The 26393-nt window shown below is 54.7% G+C and overlaps 1 protein-coding gene across 5 annotated transcripts in view; it reads left to right on the plus strand.

Moving 5' to 3' along the window:
* The window catches only part of SPATA13 (spermatogenesis associated 13), a 106413-nt gene extending 81879 nt beyond the window's left edge, over positions 1-24534 (plus strand). For all 5 annotated transcript variants that reach the window (XM_069602285.1, XM_069602286.1, XM_069602288.1 and 2 more), the window contains 9 exons: positions 8401-8537; positions 9231-9410; positions 9669-9854; positions 11866-12045; positions 12761-12993; positions 15715-15844; positions 17450-17822; positions 19478-19552; positions 20878-24534. In XM_069602285.1, coding sequence (XP_069458386.1) covers positions 8401-8537; positions 9231-9410; positions 9669-9854; positions 11866-12045; positions 12761-12993; positions 15715-15844; positions 17450-17822; positions 19478-19552; positions 20878-21053 — 1670 coding nt within the window. In that variant the 3' untranslated portion in view covers positions 21054-24534. The remainder of the gene's footprint in view (positions 1-8400; positions 8538-9230; positions 9411-9668; positions 9855-11865; positions 12046-12760; positions 12994-15714; positions 15845-17449; positions 17823-19477; positions 19553-20877) is intronic.
* Positions 24535-26393: the final 1859 nt, after the last annotated feature.

Consider the following 26393-nt stretch of genomic DNA (forward strand, 5'->3'; position numbering starts at 1 on the left):
TCCTTGCTAATTTGGGGTGTGTGAGGTTTAATGGTATGAATTGATCTTGGAAAAATAGTCGACTGTTTGCAAAAAGTGTTACTACCCAGGACTTGGTTATTGTTTGGGGCTTTATTCCATTATTGCTTTCCAGTGTTTCTGTGAGTGTTGTCACTAGACTAGTTCCTAGGTGAACTTAGAAAGGTGGTTCTCTCGCACTAGGAGGTTATCACCTGGAACCCATGTATTCTTTTAAAGGAGTAAATGCTTCATGGAAAGCATTCTGGCCGACTCCTACACATCATGCAATGGGAAGCTTGAAAAAAGAGTCCTGTCTCCGTTTTTGTATTAAGTGAATTCCAGTCGCTCACCCTGGAATGAATGGGAATTACAGGTGACAGCCGGAGGGCAGCGTGGGCCTCCCCGCACTGCACTGAGTACTCGGTGCTTCTTGCTGGCCTTCCCTGTTTTGATTGGCTCCCAGTGCTGGCCGAGCACAGACAGGGGTGTGGTGAGGGCTTCACTGACGCAAATTCAGAATGAAAAAAAACAAGTGGCCCAGTGGTTTCTGTGTTCAGGGCTCAGGCCTGCCCGCCGAGTGGCTGTGCTTGTCACTGAGTGGCTGGTGACCCCAGGTCCTACGTGGAGGACAGCTGGCTGCCTGCCGGCCTCCTGGGCTAGGGGTGCGCCTGTGTTTACCCCAAGGCAGCCGGTGATGGAGCCCGCCCCCCTCATTCCTCCACCCCAGGCGGGCACAGGGCCCGGACTTCCCTCCCACGTGTGTGTGTGGAGGCCAAGAGAAGCTGGGTTCAGCCACTGTGCTGAGCCCGACACTGGGAGGCGCAGCCGGGCAGGTCTCCTGCTAGGGGTCTGCGCCCTCCCTCCCCAAGTGCCCTCGGGCTCCAGGCTCCAGCCCTGCCCGCCTTTGAGTCTGGCTGCCAAGAGAAGGAAGGTGCGGGCTCTGCTGGGGTCATCTCTGTTCCCAATGGTTCTGTGTGATCCCAGCACTGTCTCTCATGTACCTGCTATGCTAAGTGTGTATGTGTGTAAACGTGATGGAAATGACCACAGATGCAACAGCAGAGAATCAAGTGGAGAGCTTGCTTACTGGGGGGATTCTGTCTAGGATGAGAGCCCTGAGTGGGCTGGGGACCCTGAGGGACAGCCTGGCGGCCCCCCAGAGAAAGATCTGGCAGGAGCGGGTGGGGAGGGCCGGTGGTCAGCAGGCCTGCCCTGTGGCCATGGTTAGCGAGGCCGAGGCCCCGGGCAGGTGCCCAGCAGGCTTGCTGTGGAGCCAGACAGACCAGGACTTGAATTACAGCCCCAGGACTGGGGAGCAGCTCCTTCACCTCTTGGAGCCATAGTTTGCTCTTGTGTTGACAGACACTGATGGTTCCAGGACGCTTCCAGCGTGGGGCCTGGTACACACGGAGTTTATCCTGGAGATGTGGTGAAAGCAGCCGGGTTGCTTCCCAGGGCGGTGCAGCCTGCCTGCGAGGCACTGCCAGGAGCCGAGAGGGGTGCAGTGGGCACGAGCTGCCGGGGCGCCTGGGGGGAGGAGCAGGGTGCAGACAGAGGCCCGGGCAGCCACCATCAGAGCTGAGCCAGAGGAGTGGCAGCAGCCTGCTGAGTGGGGACAGATGCCAAGGGATCAGCCCAGGGGAGAACCCAGGGCCTAAACCCAGGCTTGCACCAGGAGCTGAGACTGTCCTGCCTCTGAGCCCCCAAGAGCACAGAGGCTCAACCCTAGCCTGCCCATCTCAGGACTCTGAGGGCGTCTCCTGGGGGGGTACAGAGCATGGAGGATGCACAGGGCATGACTTGTCCTTAAATTGAGAAGTAAAAATACACATGGTTTGAGCCAAAGCTTTCTAAACAAACCTTTTATAGGAACAGGCCACCTGGGGGTTTGGTATCAGTTCAGTTCAGTTGCTTAGTCATGTCTGACTCTTTGCAACGCTATAGACTGCAGCACACCAGGCTTCCCTGTCCATCACCAACTCCCAACTCATCAGAGTCTTTTCTAAGGAGTCAGTTCTGAGGGGCGACTGGTATAAATAGGGAGGTTCTGGGGCCTTTGGTATAAATGAAGCTCTATCTTGGTGTGACCCTTGTCATTGCTCGGGCATCAAGGGTAGCAAGGCCCCAGATCTAATCCAGATGTGAAATTCTGTCCTGGGAGGGGCATTTCCAGGAGACCCATGGGCACCATGAAGGGGTATCAGTGGAGGGCAGCACGTCCAAGCCAACTATCCTTTTTGACTGTATTGTCATCGACGTGTTTAGAAGACTCACAGAGCACTGCCCCATGTGTGGAATGGTTTGAAAGTCTAGGTGAGGCATAAGGGGACCGTCTTGATGGTGTCAGGTTGAGCCCTGAACAGGAAGGGTGTCTCCTATAACTAGGTGTGAGCTGACATTGACCAGCACGGGCTTCCTGGTCCCTCGAGGTCAGCGCTGGGGCAGGAGGGGTGGATATGAGAGACTCAGAACAGCTCAGGAGGGTGTTACAATGAAGCTGCTGAAATACAAGGACAGTGTAAATATAGTGAGCATTTTAAAGTGAGTAAATCTAATACGCTTCTAGGACGTGAGAGGCAGAGACCGTTCCTGCCACCTGGGGCTTGGCCAGTGGCGGGGGAGTGGCGAATGTAAGCAGGAGTCCCAGCCTCACCCCTCACCAGGGAGTGAGAGCTCGGCACCCGGAAGAAGGAGGGGGAGCTTACGGGCTTTCTGGGTGGGGCGTCGCTCCAGGTGGAGTGGTCAGTGTGGACTGAAGGACCGTGTCCTTTTCGCTGAGAGCAGGGAACACTCGCCGGCACACAGTGGCTGAAGCCGAGGTGTTGAAGCAGCCAGATCCAAACCCACTGCTCTCCAGCTTGTCTCGCTGCGGAGATGAGTCTCCCAGCACACCTCCCAGGGCAGGTCCCTGCACTGGGGTTGAGGAAGTCGCGCTTGGGCGCCCGTGGTTCTAGAATTCAGCCAGGTATCAGAATCGCTTGGAAAGAGAGCTCTGGAAAGAGATTCTTGGCAAACACCCCCTCCTGCTCCTCCCCCTGCCCCTGCCCCCTGGAGGACCTGGCTCTCTGGCCCAGTGCCAGAGTCTGTGTTTTTCTGAACCCTCCCCACCCTCACCCCCACCCCCAGCCCAGGATGGGAAGCCATGGACCCTGCGTGTTTGGGGACGACTGAGGGGGAGTGGCCCTGAGGTCAGGGGGAGGGTGGTTCTGGCATCGAGGCCCCCTGTGTCCGTGCTTGCACCCTCTGGCATCTCATGGCTCAGGGGCCGCCCTGGGTGCAGGGACGTGGCCGGTGGTCCAGCCCCCTGCAGCAGCAGCAGCAGCAGCACCCTGTCAAGTCCACCCTGGGCTCTGAGCGCAGGCTACCTGCCCACCCGCCCAGGTTTGCTGTTTTGCTCTTCAGATGGGAAAGATGGGAAATGAGAACAGTTTATCTCCAACCCGAGGAAGCCTGAGGGGTCAGCATGTTTCCTAAAATGTGTGTTTTTAATGGGTTATTCCAAGTGCAGGAATTTTCCCGAAGTGACCTGTGTTTTAGTGGGAACCCTCCCCCACCCCCCACCCCTGTAGAGTGCTCTGCCCGTCGGGTGCTGAGTGTCCACACCTGTGTGGCCCACATGGCAGGTGCCCAGGTGTGACTCCCACTGTGTCAGCTGTCACCTTCCTCTCACCTGTCACCTGCCCTCCCCAACCCCGTGTGACAGGTAAGAGAAAGGCAGTCTTGGGGACGCTCGGGCCAGGGCCTGGCTGGGACCCCAGCAAGCTCTTGTGCTTTTGAAATTCTGTCACTCTGAGCAAAAGCCCTTAAATCTGCAAAATTAGGCCAGATGGGGGAGACCTGTGTCCTGAGAAAAACTCCCTCTGCGACACGGACCGGGGCCCTGTGGGAGGGCCTTGTCCTTGGCGCGTATTATAGTCCGAGGTTCTCCATCGGTGGTGGTACTGACATGTCCTGTCCTGAAAACTCATCTGGAGGGCCTGTTGCCAGGTTTTGTTCCTCAGAGACGTGAAATCCAGGTCCAGAAAGAAGTTGTCACCCTCCCGAGGGACGTGGACACTGCTCTTCGCTGGCATTTGCTTATAAGCTCACATGGTCTCTACCGAGTTTGCAGCAGTCCTGACTATGAAGGCACGTCTGCTTTGGCCACGGTGGTCTCTCCTTGGATGTTCCTGAAGCCGAGCTGGGCCAGCGCTGGAGGGTGGATGGGGTTTCCTTAGATCAGCGCATGCAGGAAGAAAGCAGAGCCTGGGGAGGCAAGAATTTGGGTCTGAATCTTAGGATGAGACTGTGTGAGGTATGGGCAGGTGAGGGGGGAGGTGGTCCACCCAGCGCAGCCCCTGGAGTCCTGGGATGTCTGCCTTTCCAGGGGACGTTGACATGATGATTAAGCAAGCATGGGTAGTTCACATTACGCACGTGTACAATGCACACGATTGCTGCACTGTCCCAGAGTTGTCCCTGCAGGCGTGTGTGCTGTCGTGAGTGTGCAGGTCTTTTAGACCCAAAAGACGTCCCCTCTGGGCATGGCTACAGCTGTGAGGGCGCAGTGGACAGAGGAGCAAGCATGTCTTCTCTCAGATTCCTCTGTTTTAGGGGTCGAGGTTTCCATTTCAGTTTGCAACAGTCTTTGCTCACCATTCACAAGATCCTTTTCAAACACAGCTTTCGCACACCTACTTATTCAACAACCTTGAACATTCATTGGAAGGACTGATGCTGAAGCTGAAACTCCAGTGCTTTGGTCACCTGATGCAGAGAGCGGACTCATTGGAAAGACCCTGATGCTGGGAAAAATTGAAGACAGGAGAAGGGGATGACAGAGGATGAGATGGTTAAGATGGCATCATCGACTCAATGAATACAAGTTTGAGCAAACTCAGGGAGATGGTGAAGACAGGGAAACCTGGCGTGCTGCAGTCCATGGGGTTGCAGAGAGTTAGACATGACTGAGCGACTGAACAAAAATAACTTATTCAACAAAAGAAATGATGCCGCTGGCGAGGACCTGGAGACTTGGAAGCCCAAGTGCTCCTGGTGGGACATAGAGCAGCGCGGCCACCACGGGGAACAGCGTGCAGGGACCTCAGAAAGCTAAGTAGAATTTCCACACGACCCGGTCATCCCACCTCCGGACACACATCCAGGAGAATCCAGAGCAGGACCTGGAGGAGGTGTTCGCACAGCCGTGTTCAAGAGGTGGAAGCGCCCCAAACGCACCTGGACGTTTGCATGGATGAAGAAAGCTCGGTATCAGGTGCAGTGGAAGGAAATCGGATACAGGCAACCACATGGGTGAACGTTGAGGGCCTTGTGCTGAAGGGAATAAATCCGCTACAAAATCACTGTGGGACTCCACTCAGGAGTATAAAGTGTTCAGAGCCCAGAAACAAGGCGGAAGGCTCGTTGCCAGGGAATGGGGGCGTCAGTCTTCAGTGGGGCCAGGGTGTCAGTTTTGCAAGATGAGAAAGTTCTGGGGTTGGTTGCACAACCACGTGAATGTAGTCAGCACTGCTGAAGTGTACACTTACAAATGTCCAGGATGGCCCATTCTATGTGTTTTTTACAACTGAAGGAAGGAAAGAAGGAAGCTAATTAATTAAGGTTCCTCTTTCATTATTAGAATGTATTAATCTGTCCTAATTTTGCGGAAGTGCATTTTGAGAGTCAGTAGTAAGTCCACAACATGCAGAACAGCCCTAAATAAAGAGTCACCGCTGAAAACCAGACAAGAAAGAGTGGCACATAGTAACCTCCAGGAAAGGCCCGTGTGAGCCTGGGTCTGCAGGTGACACACAGGCCTCGGTGAGAAGGCGACACTGGTGAGAGGGTGGGCTCTGCGGGGGAGGGGGGCCTTTAACTGGAAGGGAATGGAGGTTTCCTGCAGAGGAATCTGCACTGAGGCAGTTGGTCGCTGCTCTGGGGTTTCCAGAAGTCGGCCTTGGAGCCGCATAGGGTGTGGCTGGAGAGGGTGGTGGGGATGGGAGGCAGGGAGACCTGGGTGTGTACCCTGCCTCCACCGACCCTTGTGCCCCCAGAGGAGGAGTTAACCTCCTGGGAGCCTGAGTTCCCTCACCAGCAGTCTGCCGTTCATTATTGAGTGCCTTCTGCATGCCAGGGGTTATACTGGGTGCTGGGGTACAAGAATAGACCCCACCTATTCCCTCAAGAAGTTCTGACCTCAGAAGGGAAACCCTCACAAAGGCAGGAGTGTGGGGTGACAGGAGCCCTGCTCTGTGCAGACAGCATCAGAATCTGCCCCCACCCCTCCCATCCAGACCCTGGAGAAACCCCACTCCCTGAGATACGTGTGAACCGTAGCACAGGAGCACAGGGGGCCGTCGACTTAGAAGGGGCTTTAAGATCCTAAAGGCAGTTAAGGTCATGAGGGGGGAGGACAAGGGGCTCCGACAGACTGGGGTGGCGTGGTTCCCCCCACCCAGTCAGCTGTGAACACCGCGCTGTGGTCGGGCAGCTCCCCGAGGGCTCCATTAGAGACGGGCCGCAGGCTCGCGTTGCCTCCCTGGTGTCTGCTGAGAGACTCGTGTGCCTAGAGCAGGTGTGTCTGCCTTCTCCAGGTCCTCTCCCCAACCCCCAGACACACCCCCGAAAAGACTGCAGAGCAGTGTGACACAGCACAGGGCAGGGGCGGCCGCACAGCGCTCACACACACATGCACACACACAGCAGGAACCCTGGGAGGTGTGCCCTGAGCAAGTGGCAGGGCTGGAGGGAAGGGCGGAGGAGAGCTGGGGCCTGGTGTGCAGAGCAGAGGGGCCTGGCCCTGGGTAGACAGGTGTCTGCAGGGCACTTGCAACGTGGCCTGTCCAGAGGGATGGGCTGGGGACGTAAGATGCACTTAGGTCACAAAGACTTGGTACAAAGTAAGGAATAGGAAATATCTCACTTTTAAAAAGTTAAAAATAATTTCCAAAAATCTCATTTTTAAAAACAGCTTCTTCAGTTTAGAAATAGACCTGTCCCTGAGGGGAAATTCCAGCTGGTAGGTCCTTGAAAGAATCATTAGGGCTCTCCCTCCGCCATCACCGTCCAGCCAACCTTCCTCCTCCTGCCCCAACCGCAGCTCCTCCCTTTCCCATTAATTCTCCCAGTGACCTGGGATTTTCTGAACCGGGTAGACTTTATCCTTTCTGTTGCCCCCTCGTTACCTGGACCTGCATGTGCTTGAATTTCACGCCCCTTCCCTGCCCGCCAGCCGTCTGTCTGATGGAGAACCGTGGTGCCTCCTGCTTCAGCTGACCGACCTCCTGCAACTGGTGGTCTGCCCACACCCCCTACCCGCTTCAAGCTGTGGCCGAGTCACTCTTGTGTGTCCCAGCACACCAACATGGATGTCCTCACCGCAGTGACTCTTGTTAGCGAGTCCCAACTAGAATCAAGGGTGCTACGGACTTGACACACATTATCTCATGAATTCTCCAAAAAGAACGAGACTACTGTTTACAAGAGAAGGATTGGGGCTCAGGGAGATGGGGTGCCTGGTTGGGCTCCCTGCCTGGAGAGGGGCAGGCTTGAATTCAGACTCTTAACGCCTGGTCTCTGTCTGCAGCGCCAGGGACCCATCACTCCCCTGCCCAGGCCCCTTGCTCTCCAGTCCCTCTTTGTTTGAGGCCCTGGTGTCCCAAGTGCAGCTACGTGTGTCTACAGTCAGGAGCCAGGCTCCTCTCCCAGGAGACCCTGTCCTTCTCACAGGGACGTTCGGTGACAGATGAGCCTTGGTGAGGAGCCCACCATCCTGAAAGGAGATAGGAGTGGCCAGGTGGTCCATCCTGAATGCTGCCCCCATCCTCAGAAGGTGCTGGGTAACTCTTAATTGTGACACATGAGCCCTGGCCTTTGCTGTGTGGACGACTAAGAAGCCCAGCTACTGGGCTCCACTTAGGATACCCTCAGCATCTCCTGATTCAACAGCACACACTGTGCCTTGCAGGAAAATATGGCAACGGACACTTAAAAAAAAAAAAAAAAAATATATATATATATATATATGTATATCAAATTTCAACTTTGTTTTCCTCCTCAAGCTTATTTAGAAACACTGCATCTGTTACATCCACTTTGGAGCACAAATTTCCAGCATCACATGTTGTTTGCTCAGTATCCTGACTCCGGGAATAACCCTGCATGTCACCGTCTGCAGTGGTCTCTGAAGTGTCCCCTTCCCACCAACTGGGACATGAAGCGCTGGCTCCTCCTAGTGTCAGCTGCTATCTTTGGATTATAATAGCTCAGTAGACATTTTCTAATGGTTTCTTACTCTGGGTAGGACAAAAAATGACCACTTTCCCACAAGGGCGCATTCTCAGAGCTCACAGCTTTTGCCCTTCTATTTTTGCCATTAGCTGCATCTTTTAAACCATACCGTCATTCTCTCTCTCTCAGTTTCTTCCGATGGAGGTGTGGAGCCGTCTGCCCTAGTGGACGACAACGGCAGCGAGGAGGACTTCAGCTACGAGGACCTGTGTCGGGCCAACCCCCGATACCTGCAGCCGGGTGGGGAGCAGCTGGCCATCAATGAGGTACTGGAGTCCATTTCACACAGTGGTGGCCGGTGTGTCTGGGTCCAGAATCCACTCCTACTTGTCTCTCTGGTTATTTCTTAGTGAACGTGTTCTAACACAGAGAACTCCAGTTAGGCATTTTTAAGGGCGATTTGTGTGATTAAGTGTTGCCGATGACCGAAGCTGTCCCTCCCAGTCAGCGGGCTGTCATGACACCTGGAGAGGGCTTCTTGGTCCAGGCAGTGCCCTGCCTACCTTTATAAAGGTCTCACAGCCCTTGTGGGCAGCGAGCGTTAGTTACTGCCCACGTTTTGGCAAACACTTGGAAACTAAGAGGCTGAGCGACCTGCTAGGGTGGCCGAACAGAAGTGAAGCACGACTTTCTCCGGGCTTCTTTCTCCTCCTCTGCGTCGTTAGCACTTTTTTACAGAAGTCTTTGCAGCAGCCCCTCTAGCCTTGGGAGACGGTTTAGAGGCTCAGAAACCCCCTGGGGGAGTGAACAGTTCAGTCAGTCTCACTTGTTGGGTGACTGACTTATGGATTGAGTGGGCTCAGGGGTTCCTTTAAGAGCACGTGAGGGTGCCCCCCTGGTTCTTTCCCCCATTGGGTCCTGTGACATCAGGTGCTTGAGCATCATCCATGTGGGCGCTTGGGGGCGGGGGTGCTCAGGGTCCCCTGGCTCGGTGCTGAGCGCCCACCTCTCCATTCTAGCTGATTGGCGATGGCAGCGTGGTCTGCGCGGAGGCCCTGTGGGACCACGTGACCATGGACGAACAGGAGCTGGGCTTCAAGGCGGGGGACGTCATCCAGGTCCTGGAGGCTTCGCACAAGGACTGGTGGTGGGGCCGCAGTGCAGACAGGGAGGCATGGTTCCCGGCCAGCTTCGTTCGGGTGAGTGTCCTGTTTCTGGTGGTGGGGCAGGGCAGGGGCAGTGCCAGGACCACTCTTTCCTTATCACCCACTGAACCAGACCTCTCTGCGGTCAGGCTGGGTGGTGGAGCAGTGTCCACGGGGGTCAGCTGGTGTCGCTGCTGCGTTTGCGATGCTCGGCTGGGCACCTGCTACCCTCCTGACAGTCCTGGGGAGTGGAAATCAGGGGACCCAGGCCCGGTGCCGCCCCCACTGACTGTTCTCCGCGTGTGGCCGCAGCTGCGCGTCAACCAGGAGGAGCTGTCAGAGGGCTCCAGCGGCAGCCCCGGCGAAGAGCAGGAGGAGGACACAGGTAGGGCCCGCCACAAGCACCCCGAGAGCAAGCAGCAGATGCGGGCCAACGTGGTCCAGGAGATCATGGACACTGAGCGTGTGTACATCAAGCACCTCCGGGACATCTGCGAGGTGGGCCTGGGCGATGCCCCAGCGGCGGGTCCCTGTCTCTGTCCCGCGGCCCTTCCCCTGCTCTGTGGCCCCTCCCCTTACCCGCGGCCCCTCCCTCCCGGCTCCAGTGTTTCCAGAGCCCTGCCCACCCCACCCCCCCACTCGCCCAGCAGGGCCACTGGCTCACGAGGTGCTAGTCCACCCTGGGCTCGCCGTCCTCAGGGTTCAGTCCCGCCACCCTGAGCCTCGGTCAGAGCGAGTGACCGTGCTGGGAGGCCCACCTTTGAGACCCGCCCGACCCCCTCTGAAGCCCCGCGGGGTCCGTCTCACCCAGACGCAGATAGGGACACAAGTATCCTCTGGTGACACCCCAACTCTTTCCTGCGGTGTTCGGGATCCCGTTGGCAACAGTCTCCCCCCGCCCCCCACCATGGTATTTCCCATTTTTGTGGATTCTGTACAGTGGTGCGCTAGACTGTCCTGTGCCCACTCTGGTCACTCGAGCCTCCTGGCCATGAATGCAGACTCTGCACTTTGTGGTCAGCTGAGGGGGCCCAGCAGGAAGCAGGCCAAGTGCGCCCCCTCTGTGGGGTTGGCTTCACCCCCAGATAAGGACCCCCAGTCTTTGGCTTATGTATCTTGTTCCCTGGGAACCCACGCTTGAGGGAGCAAAGCCTCATTTTAGGGGAACAGCCCCTGCTGATGACTGCTGAGCACCGCCATGCCCCCCCCCCGGGGTAAACTGACCTCGCAGCACTCAGGGCTGGTCCGTGCTCCCCGGGGGCAGACGAGGAAGCCCAGGTGCCCAGGAGTAAGGGGGGTTGGAGTGTAAACCAGACCCGCCACCCTGCAGCCTGTGGTCTGTTCTGCTGTAGTCAGTTCAGTTGGTGCAATTACACGGTGCCCACTTGGGGACAACTGTAGGTGTTCCACGGCCTTTCCATCCTAATGCCATTCCTACCCCCGTGTATCCAGGGTGTAGAGAATTAGCGGTGCTGTCATCAGTGCAGCCTTGGGTGGGAGATATCCAGGTTTGTGTCATTTTTCTCCAGAAAGTGGGTGCCGGTGGAGCCCCGGCTAAGCCATCCTTGGCCCTGGACTGGGACAGGGAACAGTCAGCGATGTGCTGGGCAGGCCTTTTTGGCTGTGATGTGGAGTTAAGGATGGAAGCCTGGGCATTTTAGGAGTTTAGAGAAAGTGTGGCAGGACCAATTTCTGAGCTCTAATGTTTGAAACCAAACCACCTGTTTCATGAGTATAATCTGGAAGCTTTCTGTGGTTTCTTGAAGTCACTCAGCACGGCCGCTGGCTCACGAGGTGCTAAGTCCACCCCAGTCACTCCGACTCTTTGCGACCCCATGGACTGCAGCCCACCAGGCTCCTCTGTCCATGGGATTCTCCAGGCAGGAATACTGGAGTGGGTTGCCATTTCCTTCTCCATAAACCCAACCACACTTACATGTTCTCTTTCCTTTTGTCCTTTTGTCTTTTAAATATTTAAGGCACATCTTAGTTGTGGAAGTATAATTAGCCCATCAGGGACCCCCTCAGGTTAATATAATTTTCTCTAGTTAAAACTCACTCTAAGGCTTCCCTGGTGGCTCAGTGGTAAAGAATCTGCCTGTCAATGCAGGCGACATGGGTTCATTCCCTGGTCCGGGAAGATCCCACATGCTTTGGAGCAACTCAGCCCCTGCACCTTGACTGCTGAAGCCCACACACCTGGAGCCTGTGCTCGGCTGTAAGAGAAGCCACTGCAATGAGAAGCCTGCATGCCACAACTAGAGAGTAGCCCCCACTCGCCGCAACTAGAGAAAAGCTTGTACAGCAAAGACCCAGAACAGCCAAAACTAAAAAATAAATTGTGTGTGTGTGTGTATATATATATATATATATATATTTTTTTTTTTTTTTTTTTTTTTTAAAGCCCACTCTTTAGACCTTGTCTCTGGGCCCTCAAAAGCAGTATTGTTGAAATAATTTCTGTGAATTCCTAGATTCATAAAAAAGAGTTTGCTTTCCTGTGTTGTAGGGCTACATTAGACAGTGTCGTAAGCACACGGCAATGTTCTCGGTTGCACAACTGGCCACCATTTTCGGAAACATTGAAGACATTTACAGATTCCAAAGAAAGTTCTTGAAAGACCTTGAGAAGCAGTACAATAAAGAGGAACCTCACCTGAGTGAAATAGGGTCCTGCTTCCTTCAGCACGTACGTCACCTTTTACTTCTTATTAATAACGTCACATCGAGTTAAGTAATTTAGAAATGTTTCTCTTGCAAAGAAGAGGGGTCCCTTTCTGTTTTATTTCTTTGTTTGATTAACTTCCCATAGGATGGAGGCGCCACTTGCAAATTAAGCTGATTAGTTTATATGGTTCATCTTGACCTAAATACCCCAGGTCTTTATTTTTTTCAAAGTCTTCTCACTTCTCTGGGGTTTGGAGTTAGTGGAGTAACTTCTTGGAGGTGGCTGGGAGGGGCCCCGAGGGAGTCCGGGCTGGGGGGCAGCCGGGGAGGAGGTGGGCACGTGAACAGCAGGTGCAGCCCAGGAAGGAGGCCTATTACCCTGAGGCAGGGCTCTGCGTCCCCCTGGTCACCAGGAGAAACCCACCAGAGGGCAGGAGGCAACCAGGGCAGAAACCAACGCCTCTCCCTTGTCCCAGGTGACGTGGAGGGCGCCGCCCCCCAGAGAGGACTGTGCCCCTGCCACACCCTCTGGGGGTCCGTGGAAGGGGCCGGTTTGGGGGCGGGGGGATGCTGTGTTCTCCGCAGCTTCCCCTCCACCCCTTCCCACATAGAGGAGTCGGCGCCACGGGCTCCCCTGTCCGGGATTGGGGGGGGGGGGCGGGGCGGGCGGGGACTGTTGTTTTCAGCGCTCGCGGGGCCGGAGCTCCCGAGCTGACGCGGCTCCATGCCCTCCCCAGCAAGAGGGCTTCGCCATCTACTCGGAGTATTGCAACAACCACCCGGGCGCCTGCGCGGAGCTGGCAGGCCTGATGCGGCAGCGCCGCTACCGGCACTTCTTCGAGGCCTGCCGGTTGCTCCAGCAGATGATCGACATCGCGCTGGACGGCTTCCTGCTGACGCCCGTGCAGAAGATCTGCAAGTACCCGCTGCAGCTGGCCGAGCTGCTCAAGTACACCGCGCCGGAGCACAGGTGGGGGCAGAGACCTGGACGCGGAGGGCCGCCTGCGTCACACTGTTACACCTCGTGGAAGCAGAGTACCGTTATACGGGGGAGGACACACAGGATCCCTGAAGGAGCAGGCAGTTTCCAGGGCATGTTGAGTAGGGGCCACGGCTTCTTGAGGTCCTGCAGGGCTCCCACCCCGTTCTGGTGCAGTGCAGTGCTTGCTCCGTCCCCAGCCCGCCCACCCTGTCCCTCTGGCTCTGAGCACAGGGCTTCTGGTTGTGGTTACTGAACGCTCACCTCCCTCTGGGGCTTATTTGTGAATTCTCCCGAAGGACCCCCCCAAAGTATCCTTTGCTTTCGAATAGCAGCTTTCGTTTTCAGCGTGTACAGAACCGTGTCTGATCTTGCTGTGATTGGATGTCAGCTGTCATCCATTCGTTCAGCTCTGGGACGTGGATGAGGGTCTCCCCCATAGGCCTGGCTGCTTGGTGCCCTTTGCTTACAGCAATGATCCCTCGATGAGTTTTCAGCAGCCTACAGCTGAGGGCCAATGGGGATGCAGCTGTCGTCCAGCAGTATTTTAGGATGATGCTTCTGTGTTTATGAAAACCAAACCTTGTCCCTGACATCTGTGTCCCAGCACAAGGCCTTCCCTCCGCCTGCCGCCCTCCGAAGGACAGGGGTCCATTGGGAAGAGGGAGCCAAGGGAGCCGGGAGAGGAGAGTGCCTGGAGGAATTTGCTGCAGCAGACCACCAACTCTGCTTAACATCTGTCTGTTGCCCTGAGAGCAGTCAGATTCTCCAGGCAGCGCCCGCCCTGCAGGGTTTGGGGACGGCTCATTCTTCTGTCCTCGGCCGCTGGACTCCTGCAGAGAGATGGGCCTGGGAAAGGGGGCTTTTCACAATTAGATGGAAGGTAGAAGGGAAGAGCAGGGTCGCTTAACGACATGCCCAGACAATGATGTTAGTTTAAAGAATCAAGATGAAAGGACTAAGAGAAAGGAGTTTGTTGAAAAAAATTAAAAAGAAGCTGGTTGTTGTTTTTTTTTTTTTCCTGATGGGAAAATCAGAAAACTTCAATAAAAAAAATAGCAAAGTCAGGCAAGTCACAAATTTGAAGAAATCTTTTTGAAGAGAATAAAAAGACGTCATGATGAGGAACCAGAAAAAATAAAAATGCAACTTAGGAAGCAGAACATCTTGAAAGATGGGAAAGCTATACCAGGAGTGCACTTATCGCCCTTCAGCACTTAATTTTTCTCTTTTTAAGGGCATTTTTCACTGAGAAGCATTTGCATACTTTGTTTCATTAAAAAAAATCATTTTAAGGGAAACGACAAAAAGCCATTTCCTCATCTGAAGTAAAACAAACCAAAATATTTTAAAAGACCATTACATTCTGTCTCTTTTCTGGAATTGTACAAAAAAAATTGTAGAAAACAGTAATTTTGCATACTTTTCCTTATTGCTGGAGCCCTCTCTGGGAGGTTTGCTCCCATTATTTTGGCAACCCCTGTGTGCCACTTGGTTCTTCTTTTCTCCTCTGCTTCTGTCTGAAGAGGGAGGGGTCTGATCTGCCTGGAGATGGGGGTGAGGTTATTGTTCATTTGCTAAGTCATGTCTGACTCTGCAAACAGAGGAACTGCAGCGCGCCAGGTTCCTTGTCCTCTACTATCTCCAGGAGTTTGCTTAAATTCTTGTCCATTGTCCATGATGCCATCCAACCATCTCATTCTCTGCCGCCCCCTTCTCCTTTTGCTTTCAGTCTTTCCCAGCATCAGGGTCTTTTCCAGTGAGTCAGCTCTTTGCATCAGGTGACCAAAGTATTGGAGCTTCAGTGGGGTGGGGAGTGTTTGGTAAATAGCAGAATCTGCTCCCAGGGCTTTTTCCTGGTTGTGAAGGACTGCAGTCCAGTCCACCCGAGACCCTGGGGCTGTGCTGTCCTGGAAGACACAGGAAAGTGCTGGGGGAAAGACTTAGCTCTTAGCCAGGCTATTGCTTTCTACATCCCCAAAGTGTTGGTGAGGGGCAGGGAGGCCTTGCGGGCTGCAGTCCATGGGGTCACAAGGAGTCGACAGGACTGAGTGCCTGAACTGAACTGGAAGTGTCAATGCAGAAGTAGAGCTGCATGTAAACCTTTCTGGCCCCAGGCTGGCTCTCCTGCAGCCTGTGTGCAGACCAGAGCCTCTGTTTTCCCGGTGTCTCCAGGGTCTGAGGGGCTGCTGGGCAGGGGGACGTGGCAGTTTTGTTTGACCACAGTGTGTGGAAAGCACCAGAAATGAAGGTGCTCGGACACAGGAAATGTCGGTCAGCATTTACACAACTCACTCATGTCCTCCCATGTAAGACGAGGCTCAGCCAATCACTCCTGGAATGAGTGGTGACCGTCACAGAACTTTACAGAGGAAACTAGCTCTGTGTGGACCGGAGCCAAACAGAGGCCTGTCCCTTCTTTGTTAATGAAAATCACCCCTCATCACTGTGACTAAAACTTAGTTCTTGTGGCCTTTGCTTTCATTCACTGTGGTTTCTGGGAAATGATTGATGACATTCTTATTCCAGAAAACTCTGCTGGCATCTGGTCGGCTCCCTTAGCCTACGCGGACTGTAGCCTACTCATGGAGGAACAGTGGCTGTTGTTTAGAGGCCATCTTGTCTAGGCTGTCAGTATACAATCAGGGTGGAGCGTGTTGCTTCATGTGTCCTCGCCTGTTACATGGTTAAAATTAACCGCTTACTTTGCAGTGATTACGAAAATATAAAGGCGGCATACGAGGCCATGAAGAATGTTGCCTGCCTGATCAATGAGCGGAAACGCAAGCTGGAAAGCATAGACAAGATCGCACGGTGGCAGGTGTCCATCGTGGGCTGGGAGGTAAGTTGGAGCCCACCGCCCTCAGCACCGAACCCCCCTTCACCCCCCACCTGTGGTCCCCTGGTGGGATGACACACTTTACAACCTGTGATAGATTCCCTCTGCTCTTCGCTTCCATGGTGTGATGTTTTGATTCACGCTGTTGAAGTTAGCAGTCAAATGCTTGACCCTCCACCTCCACTGGGAAGTACCCTGAAGAGCGTCTTCAGAGTACCCAATAATCAGTTTATTGGGTACATCCTTTTTCCCTCCTGCCTGATGGTGGGCTCCATGAGGGCGGCTGGAGCGCGCTCACAGAGCAGCAGGCTGTGTGGAGGAGGGAGTGCACGTCCCCTATGACCTGGACGAGAGGGATGCTCCATCTGTAAGGCGAGGGGCAGGCAGGAGAGGTGTCACCTGCAGGGCTGGTGAGGACCGTGTGAGACAGCCTGAGTGGTGGTCCAGCATGCGCACACACACATATGCACACACACATACATGCACGCTTTTATTTATAAAAAGAACAGTGACAGCAGCTAGAGCTTGTACTTGTACTGGATACACACATGCCTGGCTCTGGTCTAAGCCGTTTAAATACATGAACTCGTTTAACCCTCTCAACAGTCCTGGGGAGTAGGAACTATTATTACCCCATTTATCAGATGGGGAAACCGAGGCACAGAAAGGTGAGGGAGCAGAATGGGCCCCTGGCCATCACCAAGGACAAGCCGGTGACGTGCAGATGGCTATGAGATCCAGCAGGGGGCGTCCCACCTCTGATCAGCTGTCAGAGAACTCACTCTCCCCAAGCAGTGAGGAAGTGGAACTTTTTTAACTAAAGCGGGTGACAGCAGTGAGCGCTGGAGAGAAATACTATTTTAAGGTGCTCACAGTCCCTGGGTCTCAGCCTCCTGTTCCATGAATGAGGAAGCTGGGGCACAGAATCCCTGCAGGCTAGTATTTCACAGTCAGGATCCTTTGCCTCCAAAAATACTGTGTATAATAACTGGGATCAAGGAAGAATAAAATGTTAAAGGCCAGTATCATAGCAAATAGCGTAAAGTTATGTTGGGTTAGATCCAACCTGAATACTACAGAAGTGTGTTTTCCTCCTGCCCTTGCACTCTGACGTCTCGGGGATTGTTTGTTGTCCGAAGCTTACCAGTTTCTTGCTGGCCTCGTGCCATCTGGCCTTTTGTCTCCGGGGCCCTGAGCTGGTTATGCGGGGAGCTGCTGTCTGACTGACTTAGAAGCTCCCTGCCTGCAGCCTAAGCGCCCGGCCACAGGGGACCCCCGCGCTCCCAGGGCCTGTCCAGGCCTGCCGCCCTCTCGGCTCCCGGTGGGGTCCCTCCACCCGGCATTTTTCACCAGGTCTCTCTGATAGAGGGGACCCCTTAGGTGGTACACGGACTCGCTCACATTTTCTCATGGAGTCTAAAAGATAAATTCCCCACCTGAGGAGGCTGTCAGCGAGATCTGACCGGCCTTTGGGGGCCTGCCCCACACGTGGGCCCCATGTACCTGGCCGCCTGCAGAGGGTTCCTGCCAGGGTCCCCCTGTACCCCCGGCACCTGGAGGAGACCTCGCCTCAGGCGACCTCGGACGTGCTTGCACCCCTGCCCCCAGGGCCAGGACCTCCTGGAGCGCAGCTCGGAGCTGATCCACTCCGGGGAGCTGACCAGCGTCACGCGGCAGGGCAGGAGCCAGCAGCGCACCTTCTTCCTGTTCGACCACCAGCTGGTGTTCTGCAAGAAGGACCTGCTGCGCAGGGACGTGCTCTACTACCGCGGCCGCACCGACACAGACGCCGTCGAGCTGGTGGACCTGGAAGACGGCCGCGACGGTGCCCGCGGGCCGGGCCTCAGGAACGCCTTCAGGCTGGCCAGCCGCACGGGCGACGAGGTGCACCTGTTCTGCGCCAGGAAGCCCGAGGACAAGGCACGGTGGCTGCAGGCCTTCAGGGACGAGCGCCGGCGGGTGCAGGAGGACCGGGCGCTGGGTGAGCCTGGGGCCCTGCTCACCCCCACGGGGAGGAGGCCGGGAGCCACCTGCAGGTCCTCGTGTTCCTGAACTTACTGACGGGACTGACCGGGCAAGGTGCTGTGGGTCCAGTGGTTGTCTCACAGATGAGGAAATTGAGGCCCAGGGCCCCGCCCACTTTTAGCCTAGAGCATGGCTGGTGGAGTTTAACACTACCCGCCCCCCCGCCAACAACCCCCACAGGGAGCCTGACGTCTGCTCTCTAGCTCTGCTCTGCACATCACACAGGGTGCATCCACCTCGCTGCCCAGTCTGTCCGGACCCAGCAGCCGCCTCCCCGCCCCAGAGCTCAGGGCCGCTAAGGCAGCCTTGCTTCCTGCCCAGCCCCCTCCTGTCTTTCAGCTCCTACTCCCCAAGGCTGGAGCTGCCAGGCCTGGTATTTACGACGCCCCACCCGCCTACACCCAGGTCTCCAAGCCCAGCCCAGAGCCACCCCGGGCATGGCAGGGGTCTGAACACAGATGGCCATATGGAGACAAGGCCTGGGCCCCGGAGACAGTGGGGTGTAGGGTGGCATCTGCAGCCCATGGCCCCCAGACCTCAGGGGCTGAGGTCGGCCCTGCTGTAAGGGGAGCTTGACTGGAAACCAGGAGGGGCTTCAGCGGCCTCCCCTGACTTACACGAGTCCACCACAGAGACTCTCATCCATGGGAAGCCTCCCAGGTCTCACCAGTCAGGCAGAGCAGTGATTGCTTCTCAGCTTTGCCTCAGACAGGCCTGACTGTACCCCTCTCGGCACAGCCATGCTTCCATATAGCTGGGGCTTGGGGGACAGGGATGGGTGGACGAGCAGATGAGGGGGAGGAGCGAATGTGTCCTCCAGGGGCTGGCAGGCCTGTGGCCCAGGCACGTGTGGGGTGAGATAGGCAACCCGGCCTTGCCTAGCCTGTCGCGTATGTCCGGTGTCTCCTGCTTGGATGCATCCTGGCATCGTGAACCAGGCAGGTGTGGAGACCGGAAAGGAGGTGGAGGGCTGGGCAGGTCTAGGGTCTGGAGCCTGGAGGGGACCCTAGGGCCTGTCAGGACAGGGGTCAATTGTGTTGAGGGGCCAAGGCCCAGGGCATTCTACCTTTGCAGAAGGTAGAGGGGGTCCTGGCAGTGGGTCCAGGCCAGCCAGCTGCCCAGACAGAGCTCAGGTCTCTGGCTTCAGGGTGGAGAGCCTGCCCAGAACAGCACAGCCACCCGGCCCCGCTCAGTCTTGCCCTTGGCCCTTGTCCATGTGGTCTGCAGTAGGGGTGCAGGAGCCAGCACCCCTGGCTCAGATGTCACCTCTGCTTGGGGTGAAGCCAAGCTTTCACAGGTCCGGTGGCTTGGCCTCCCCCAGCACCCTCCTTGTGGGGGGACAGCGAGGGAGGCCCTGTGTGTCTGTCCATCTGGGTTTACACAAGAGGTCGCTCCGCACGGGGTCCCAGCGTGGGAACCGGTGGGGTGGCCATCCAGGTGATAGCCCTCCTCCTTGTCTGCCCTCTCCGGCCCCTTCTGCCTCCTTAACAGTTGAGGCTCTCTGCTTTGGTTGTAGAGAGGACCTCAGGGTTAATGTGGGTTTGGTGCAGGTTATATCCTGAAATGTCTTCATGAGTTCTGAATACATACCACATTTGTGTCTAAATCCAGGAATGGAAATTTCAGAAAATCAGAAGAAACTCGCCATGTTAAATGCTCAAAAGGCAGCACACGGAAAGTCAAAAGGTGAGTTTCGCAGATGGTTTCGTCTCCTCAGTGTATGTCAGTGTTGGAATTAAAGTGGGGAGAAATGCCCGAGGTTGTGACGTGTGACCCACTCTGAGTGGAGGAGACAAGTGTGAGTTAAAAAGGACAGATGAAAGCAACGAACGGTTTAAAACCACCCGCATTTGGTTCTGAACGGACTTCAGTGCGTGCTCCCGTGTGCAGAGGCGTCTGTAAGATGGCTTAACTTGGGGCGGGGGCCTTGAGGCCCCCAGCTCTGCGCCCTGAGCCTGCAGGGGCATGGGTGGCAAGAGAGGGGTTCTCCACAGGGCAGCCAGCTGGGAGGAGCGCTAAGGGTTCCCGGGTCGCCCGTTGCGCCCCTTCCCTGAGTTCCCTCTGTCGTTCTCTCTCTCCTGCCAGGGACAAGGGGAGCCTGTGGACAGAGCCCGCCTTCCAGAACCCCTGCTCTGTCCTCCTCTCCTGCTGACCATCACAGTCAGCTTGTGGTCTTTAGCTTATTTATTACCCCTCAGCTCAGTTGGTAAAGAATCCGCCTGCAAGCCAGGAGACCCCGGTTAGATTCCTGGGTGGGGAAGATCCCCTGGAGAAGGGATAGGCTACCCACGCCAGTGTTCCTGGGCTTCCCTTGTGGCTCAGCTGGTAAAGACTCCGCCTACAGTGTGGGCGACCTGGGTTTGATCCCTGGTTTGGGAAGATCCCCTGGAGAAGGGAACGGCTACCCACTCCATTATTTGGGCCTGGAGAATACCATGGACTGTATCGTCCACTGGGTCGCAAAGAGTCAGACACGACTGAGGGACTTTGACTTCACTTCACTTCGGACCACTGGTGCGCAGGTTTAAAGTGCCGGCTCTAAAGGAACAGTTCTGGTTATTTTGATGAGGCGTCGGTGCCACCAATTCTAAGCAAGTTACTTGCGTTCACCCAACTCTCATAACCCACCCCCGACTCCCAACCGGTGGGCACTGTACCCCCTGTCTCCGAGATTGGAAAACCGAGGCTCAGAGAAACCCAGTAACCCCTCCAGCCGGCGGTGCGCCTCCCTGCCACTCCCCCCAGGCAGCGTCCACTTCCTGCCCCGCCAGTGCCGGGCTTCCAGCTCCTTCCCGGCCTCGGGGCCCCCCGGGGCCGTCCGGGGACGAGGTTTAGGTGAGGCCTTGGGGAGGCCGTCTGTGTCCAGCACGCAGCATCCGAGTGGGTTTGTTGGGCGGCCGTTGGGGTCCTCTTGGTAAATGTGACTAGAGGTCGGCCGGGGAGTGCGGGGGGCTCTTCCCTTTGGGCTGACCTGTGAGCTGAGTGGCTGTCCCTCTGCACCCCCGCCCCAGGCTACGGCGGCTGCCCCACGGCCCCGCCGCTCCAGAGCCTGCGGCCGGTTCACCAGCGCCACGTCACCGTGCCCAGCAGCCTGCCGCAGCAGCAGGTGTTCGCCCTGGCCGAGCCCAAGAGGAAGCCGTCGCTCTTCTGGCACACCTTCAACAAGCTGGCCCCCTTCAGGAAGTGATGCGGCCGGGGCCCAGGGACCCGGTGCTGAGAGGCCTCCCTGGGGCCCCACTCCAGCCGAGGACAGGACCTGGCCCCGCCTGGGGAAGGAGAGGCCCGGCTGCCGGATCAGGTTCCAGAGTTACGCTGGGCGGGGCCCCAGGAGCATCGCTGATGACGAGCTGGTCCAGGCTTGGACCGAGGGCGCTGTGCTCCCGGAGGAGCAGGAGGAGGGGGGTTCGGTCACTGGCCTTCCCGTCTTGAAGGGGCGGGCGGTGCTGGGGCTGTCCCTCTCCTCTAGTGGGAGGGAAAGGGTGTTGCAGCCTCGCAGGGGTCCTGGGGTGCCTGGCGTCTTCTGAATCCACCTCTTCCATGTTTGGTGGTGGGGAGACCAGGACGGCGTCTGCATGCAGTCCAGGGTCCGAGATGCACAGAGACCTGTGTGCCCCAGAGACACAGAGGCTTTCAGGGAGGGGGACCCGCTGCTCCCTGTGTACACAAGTCCCCTCCCGCGTGCCATCGCCTGGGCAGAACCCACAAACCTGCTCACACACATACATTTGCAACAGAAAACCCATTCCCCTTAGTTTGACGATAAAGTGAACGTGCAGACGCAGCAGCTCAAAAAGCACCCAGTGCCTGTCCGTCTGTCCTTCCTGATGCAGCAACAGTGACACAGACGGCCCTTCTGCTGCTGCAAATGCAGGGGACTCCAGGGGCCCGCTTCCCCCACGTTCCTCCGTTTGCCACATGAACCCAAGCAGTAGTGCCAGCAGTGTGGTGATGCCCACGTCGACAGGTTTCTGAAGATGTGTTTCTTTTGAAAGAGACCTGAACAGGTCCAGAGAGAGCAGTCTTCTCCAGCGAGGGCCACATGGCGGACACCTGTCAGCGGTCACCCCCCTGCCTTTGTCTCGTAAATTTTGATGAAAATACTCGTAAAGGTGCCAGGAGGAGAGCCGCCCATCCCCTTCCAGGCGGGGGTCCAGTCAGGCCCTGGCGTTGTCTGCTTGAGAATCTCCCTGTGATGCTGAAAGCACGGAAGTCCCTCTTTTCTACCAGGCCCCTGCTTGAGCATCAACACACCTGTGCTGTCCTAACAGGGGATACCTGAGCCTCCAGGTGTGGTCCCAGAGCCGCCCCCCCAAGGAGGTGCTCCCTCTGGGCACCTCGGGCCCGGGATCCCGGATGAAGGCCCCTTCTGTGAGGGGGCTTTCCGGGAGGTGCTGTGGCTCCTCGTGTGTGTGTGTGTGTGTGTGTGTGTGTGTGTGTGTGTGTGTGTGTTTCCTTTTTGAATAGATGTCTCCATTCTAGTTGCATTTATATAACTGACCTTTTTTTACTAACAAGGCATAATATATTCTTCTCGTGGGGCCCCCAGAAGAAACTGTAGGCGCTCTGTGCTAAACTGAGTTTTGTGTGTATATGGCAGTTGTGGACGGTTAGGTTGCTTGGTTGTTTGTTTTTTTAATAAAAGAGAATTACTTTAAGAAGGAAGGCAGATCAGTTGCTCATGTTACATTTCCAGTGAGGGCTCGGCTCCAGTGCAGAAGCACCCAGTGGGCCCTCATCTCCCCTGACCTCCCCCAGTTCCCCCAGCTCCCCCACCCCCAGAGCACGGGGACCAAGGGATGGAGGTGCTGTTGGCAGCCCTGGTCTGTCTCCTGGCCGATCCCCGACTCCCTGCTCCCCTCTCTTCCTTCCCCTGGGGCTTCTGGATGAAGGAGCCATGAGTGCCCCAGGCTGCTCACTCCCCACCCCCCCAGCCTCTCTGTACAAGCAGCAGCCGCTTGGTCAGATGTCCATCCCAGATGACTCCCGCTTGGGTTTCCAGGTGATCTGAAAAATCACTAAAATACATTTAAAAGGATGTAGCATCCTTTGACCTCTTTAAATCTGTGTGTCTGCCTTGGGTTTATTAGCAGATGCCTGCAGAATAGATAGGCCAGGGTACTGTTTTCACATTTGCCAAACTTCCTTCTTGATTCCTTGTTCATCCCACTTGGAGAGAAAGGGAGTCAAAACAAACAGCCTCCTGTCCAGATTGTGTATGGACTTCTCTGGAAATCTCACTCTCTCTGTCCTGCCGTTATTTCTCTTTTTAACCCTACGCTGCATAATATGGGTGGACCTGCCCGCCAGAAAGATAGAATAACATTGTGATAAATTTCACTTACTCTGTTACTCAAGTTAAAGTCTCTGCTAACTTTGTTGAAAGACCTGGGAAATGGCCTCAGGTCCAAAGCAGCATTCTCGGTTTTGATGAAGCCTAAAATGTAGAACGGTCTTGCAATAGGTTGTGAGCTATCATAAAGCGGGATATCCCTAAAGCTCTGGAGAAGTACCATCCTTGTCTTTGGCTTGGAAACTGGAAGAAGCAGCTGTGATTTGCCAGCCTCTTCCTGGGACTTGTGTGTTTGCTCTCAGCTGATCTGATCTTCACCCCTCTCCCCATCCAGCGGACCTGATGTTATTGGAAACATCTCTGTTGTCATCCCCCATCTGCCCACCCCCACCCCACTTCTGAATTTTGCCATGCCTTTTTATTCATACTACAGAGGCTGAGCTCCATGCCTGTTCAGAAAATCTCCCAGATCCTACAATCGCTGCTGTCTAGACACAGAGCAAAAGTGCATTTAATCCAAAACCTGTTTCACAACAGAAATGTTCGGTAGAAGCCACAACCCAGCACTTTATCAGTTAGGAATCTCTACAAGCCCAGCCTGCTGGTTCTTGACGCAGATCAACTCGGTTACCCAGCTGGGACACGCAGCCCAACCACCTGAGCCAGGGAAGTCTGGGAGAAGAGAAACAAACGTGTCCCTCACCACTGAGTGCCAACAATTATGGATCAATGTGGCTTCCTGGCCAGGGATGCTGGGCACACGACAAGCTCAGACTGCCCCAAAGTTGTCCCCATAATAATCTTAACCTACAAATTGTCTTCCTGTTAAAATGTCACCTGGCTAATGCTGTTCTCAGGATGTATGCAACAAAGGTGGAATTGAAGAGACTCTGAAAATAACATGTAGAAAACATCTGATCTTGGAAAAAACCCGGAACTTAGAACACTGGACGCACATTTAGTGACGACAAACTTAACATTACCTTCTTTGTTGTTTATTAGGTATCTGGCACGAATTTATTTAGAAGATACTGTAACTGTGATTTAACAATTGGTCTATTTTTTTTTTTTTTTAAATATCAACATCCATCATGTTTGACTGACTTACTTTTCAAGGCTTTCCAGGCCCTGTTCCTTCAATTCCAACTCGTCAACATCAAGACGATGTTATCTGTCAAGTGACAGCTTCCCAACTGATGACGTAGCTGTTGTCAGCTGACGTGTGTTGTATAAGATTGCTTGCACGACAAGTATGTACTTTCTCTGAAGTTTTTGTAAAAAAAAATTTTATTTACAATGCTATTTGAATGATTTCTTGTAAATGCTGTGAATCTATATTTGTTGTTTTGTATCTGTATATTAAAGTTAATTTGTCAAACTGACTGTAGTAATGCATTTGAGTGTGTGTGTGTTGCCTGGTGTGTGTGTGGGTTGTGGGTGTATTACGTATGTATGTATGGTGTATAGGTGAGTGTATGTGGGTGTGTAGAGTATGTGTGTCGTGTGAATGTATGAGTGTGCATAGTATGTGGGTATGTGTGTGGTGGGTGTGGGTGTGGGTGGTAGGGGTGTGTAGTGTGAGTGTGTATGTAGTGTGAGTGTATGAGTGGGTGTTTAGTGTTTGGGTGTGTATAGTATATGGGGTGGGTGTGGGTGGTTGTGTGTGTGTGTGTATGCATGTGTGAATGTATATGCGTGTGTGTATGTGTATGCGTGTGTGTGTGTAGCATATTTTAAGTGGAGAGTAAGTGTCTAGGAAGCTTTCTGGGATTTACAACTCATTCCCTGCCTGGATGCCAGTAGATTTCTTTTCAGCAAAATGTCACCATTAATGACCTGGTCAGACGCTGGGTAAGTGTGGAAGAGAAGTCTCCGAGGGAACAGAGGAGCCCCTCGGCTTGGGGAAAAGCCCCAAACATTGAAAAGAGACCGGAGAAGCTAAACCTGAGTGAGAAGGCCCGTTCTGGTTCCCAGTGGCAGGAGGCAGCTGCTGGCCCTTCCCCAGAGAGGCTCGGCCAGCCATGTTCACTGAGCCAGGCCAGTGGGGAAATTAGGGAATCTCCCTCCCTAACTAACAGCTCGGGAAAGTCAGCAAAGGCTCACTGTTGCTGTGGCTGTCACCAGGAAGAGGTCCCCACAGAGGTTGCCACTGACTCTATATCTGAACAGCCACCTGCCCCCACCTCCTTTCAGTTCAGTTCAGTCGCTCAGTCGTGTCCGACTCTGCGACTCCATGAATCGCAGCACACCAGGCCTCCTTGTCCATCTTCACTCAGACTCACATCCATCGAGTCCGTGATGCCATCCAGCCATCTCATTCTCGGTTGTCCCCTTCTCCTCCTGCCCCCAATCCCTCCCAGCATCAGAGTCTTTTCCAATGAGTCAACTCTTCGCATGAGGTGGCCAAAGTACTGGAGCTTCAGCTTTAGCATCATTCCTTCCAAAGAAACCCTTGGGTTGATCTCCTTCAGAATGGACTGGTTGGATCTCCTTGCAGTCCAAGGGACTCTCAAGAGTCTTCTCCAACACCACAGTTCAAAAGCATCAATTCTTCGGCGCTCAGCCTTCTTCACAGTCCAACTCTCACATCCATACATGACCACAGGAAAACCATAGCCTTGGCTAGATGGACCTTGTCGGCAAAGTAATGTCTCTGCTTTTGAATATACTGTCTAGGTTGGTCATAACTTTTCTTCCAAGGAGTAAGCGTCTTTTAATTTCATCTGCAGTGATTTTGGAGCCCACAAAAATAAAGTCTGACACTGTTTCCACTGTTTCCCCATCTATTGCCCATGAAATGATGGGACCGGATGCCATGATCTTCGTTTTCTGAATGTTGAGCTTTAAGCCAACTTTTTCACTCTCCTCTTTTACTTTCATCAAGAGGCTTTTTAGTTCCTCTTCACTTTCTGCCATAAGGGTGGTGTCACCTGCATATCTGAGGTTATTGATATTTCTCCCGGCAATCTTGATTCCAGCTTGTGTTTCTTCCAGCCCAGCGTTTCTCATGATGTACTCTACATAGAAGTTAAATAAGCAGGGTGACAATATACAGCCTTGACGTACTCCTTTTCCTATTTGGAACCAGTCTGTTGTTCCATGTCCAGTTCTAACTGTTGCTTCCTGACCTGCATACAGGTTTCTCAAGAGGCAGGTTAGGTGGTCTGGTATTCCCATCTCTTTCAGAATTTGGCTGGACTCAAAGAGGGGCTTATGCTCATGGGCTGGGGGTGTGGA

The sequence above is a fragment of the Ovis canadensis genome, chromosome 10, assembly GCF_042477335.2.
Source record: "Ovis canadensis isolate MfBH-ARS-UI-01 breed Bighorn chromosome 10, ARS-UI_OviCan_v2, whole genome shotgun sequence".
NCBI lineage: Eukaryota > Metazoa > Chordata > Mammalia > Artiodactyla > Bovidae > Ovis > Ovis canadensis.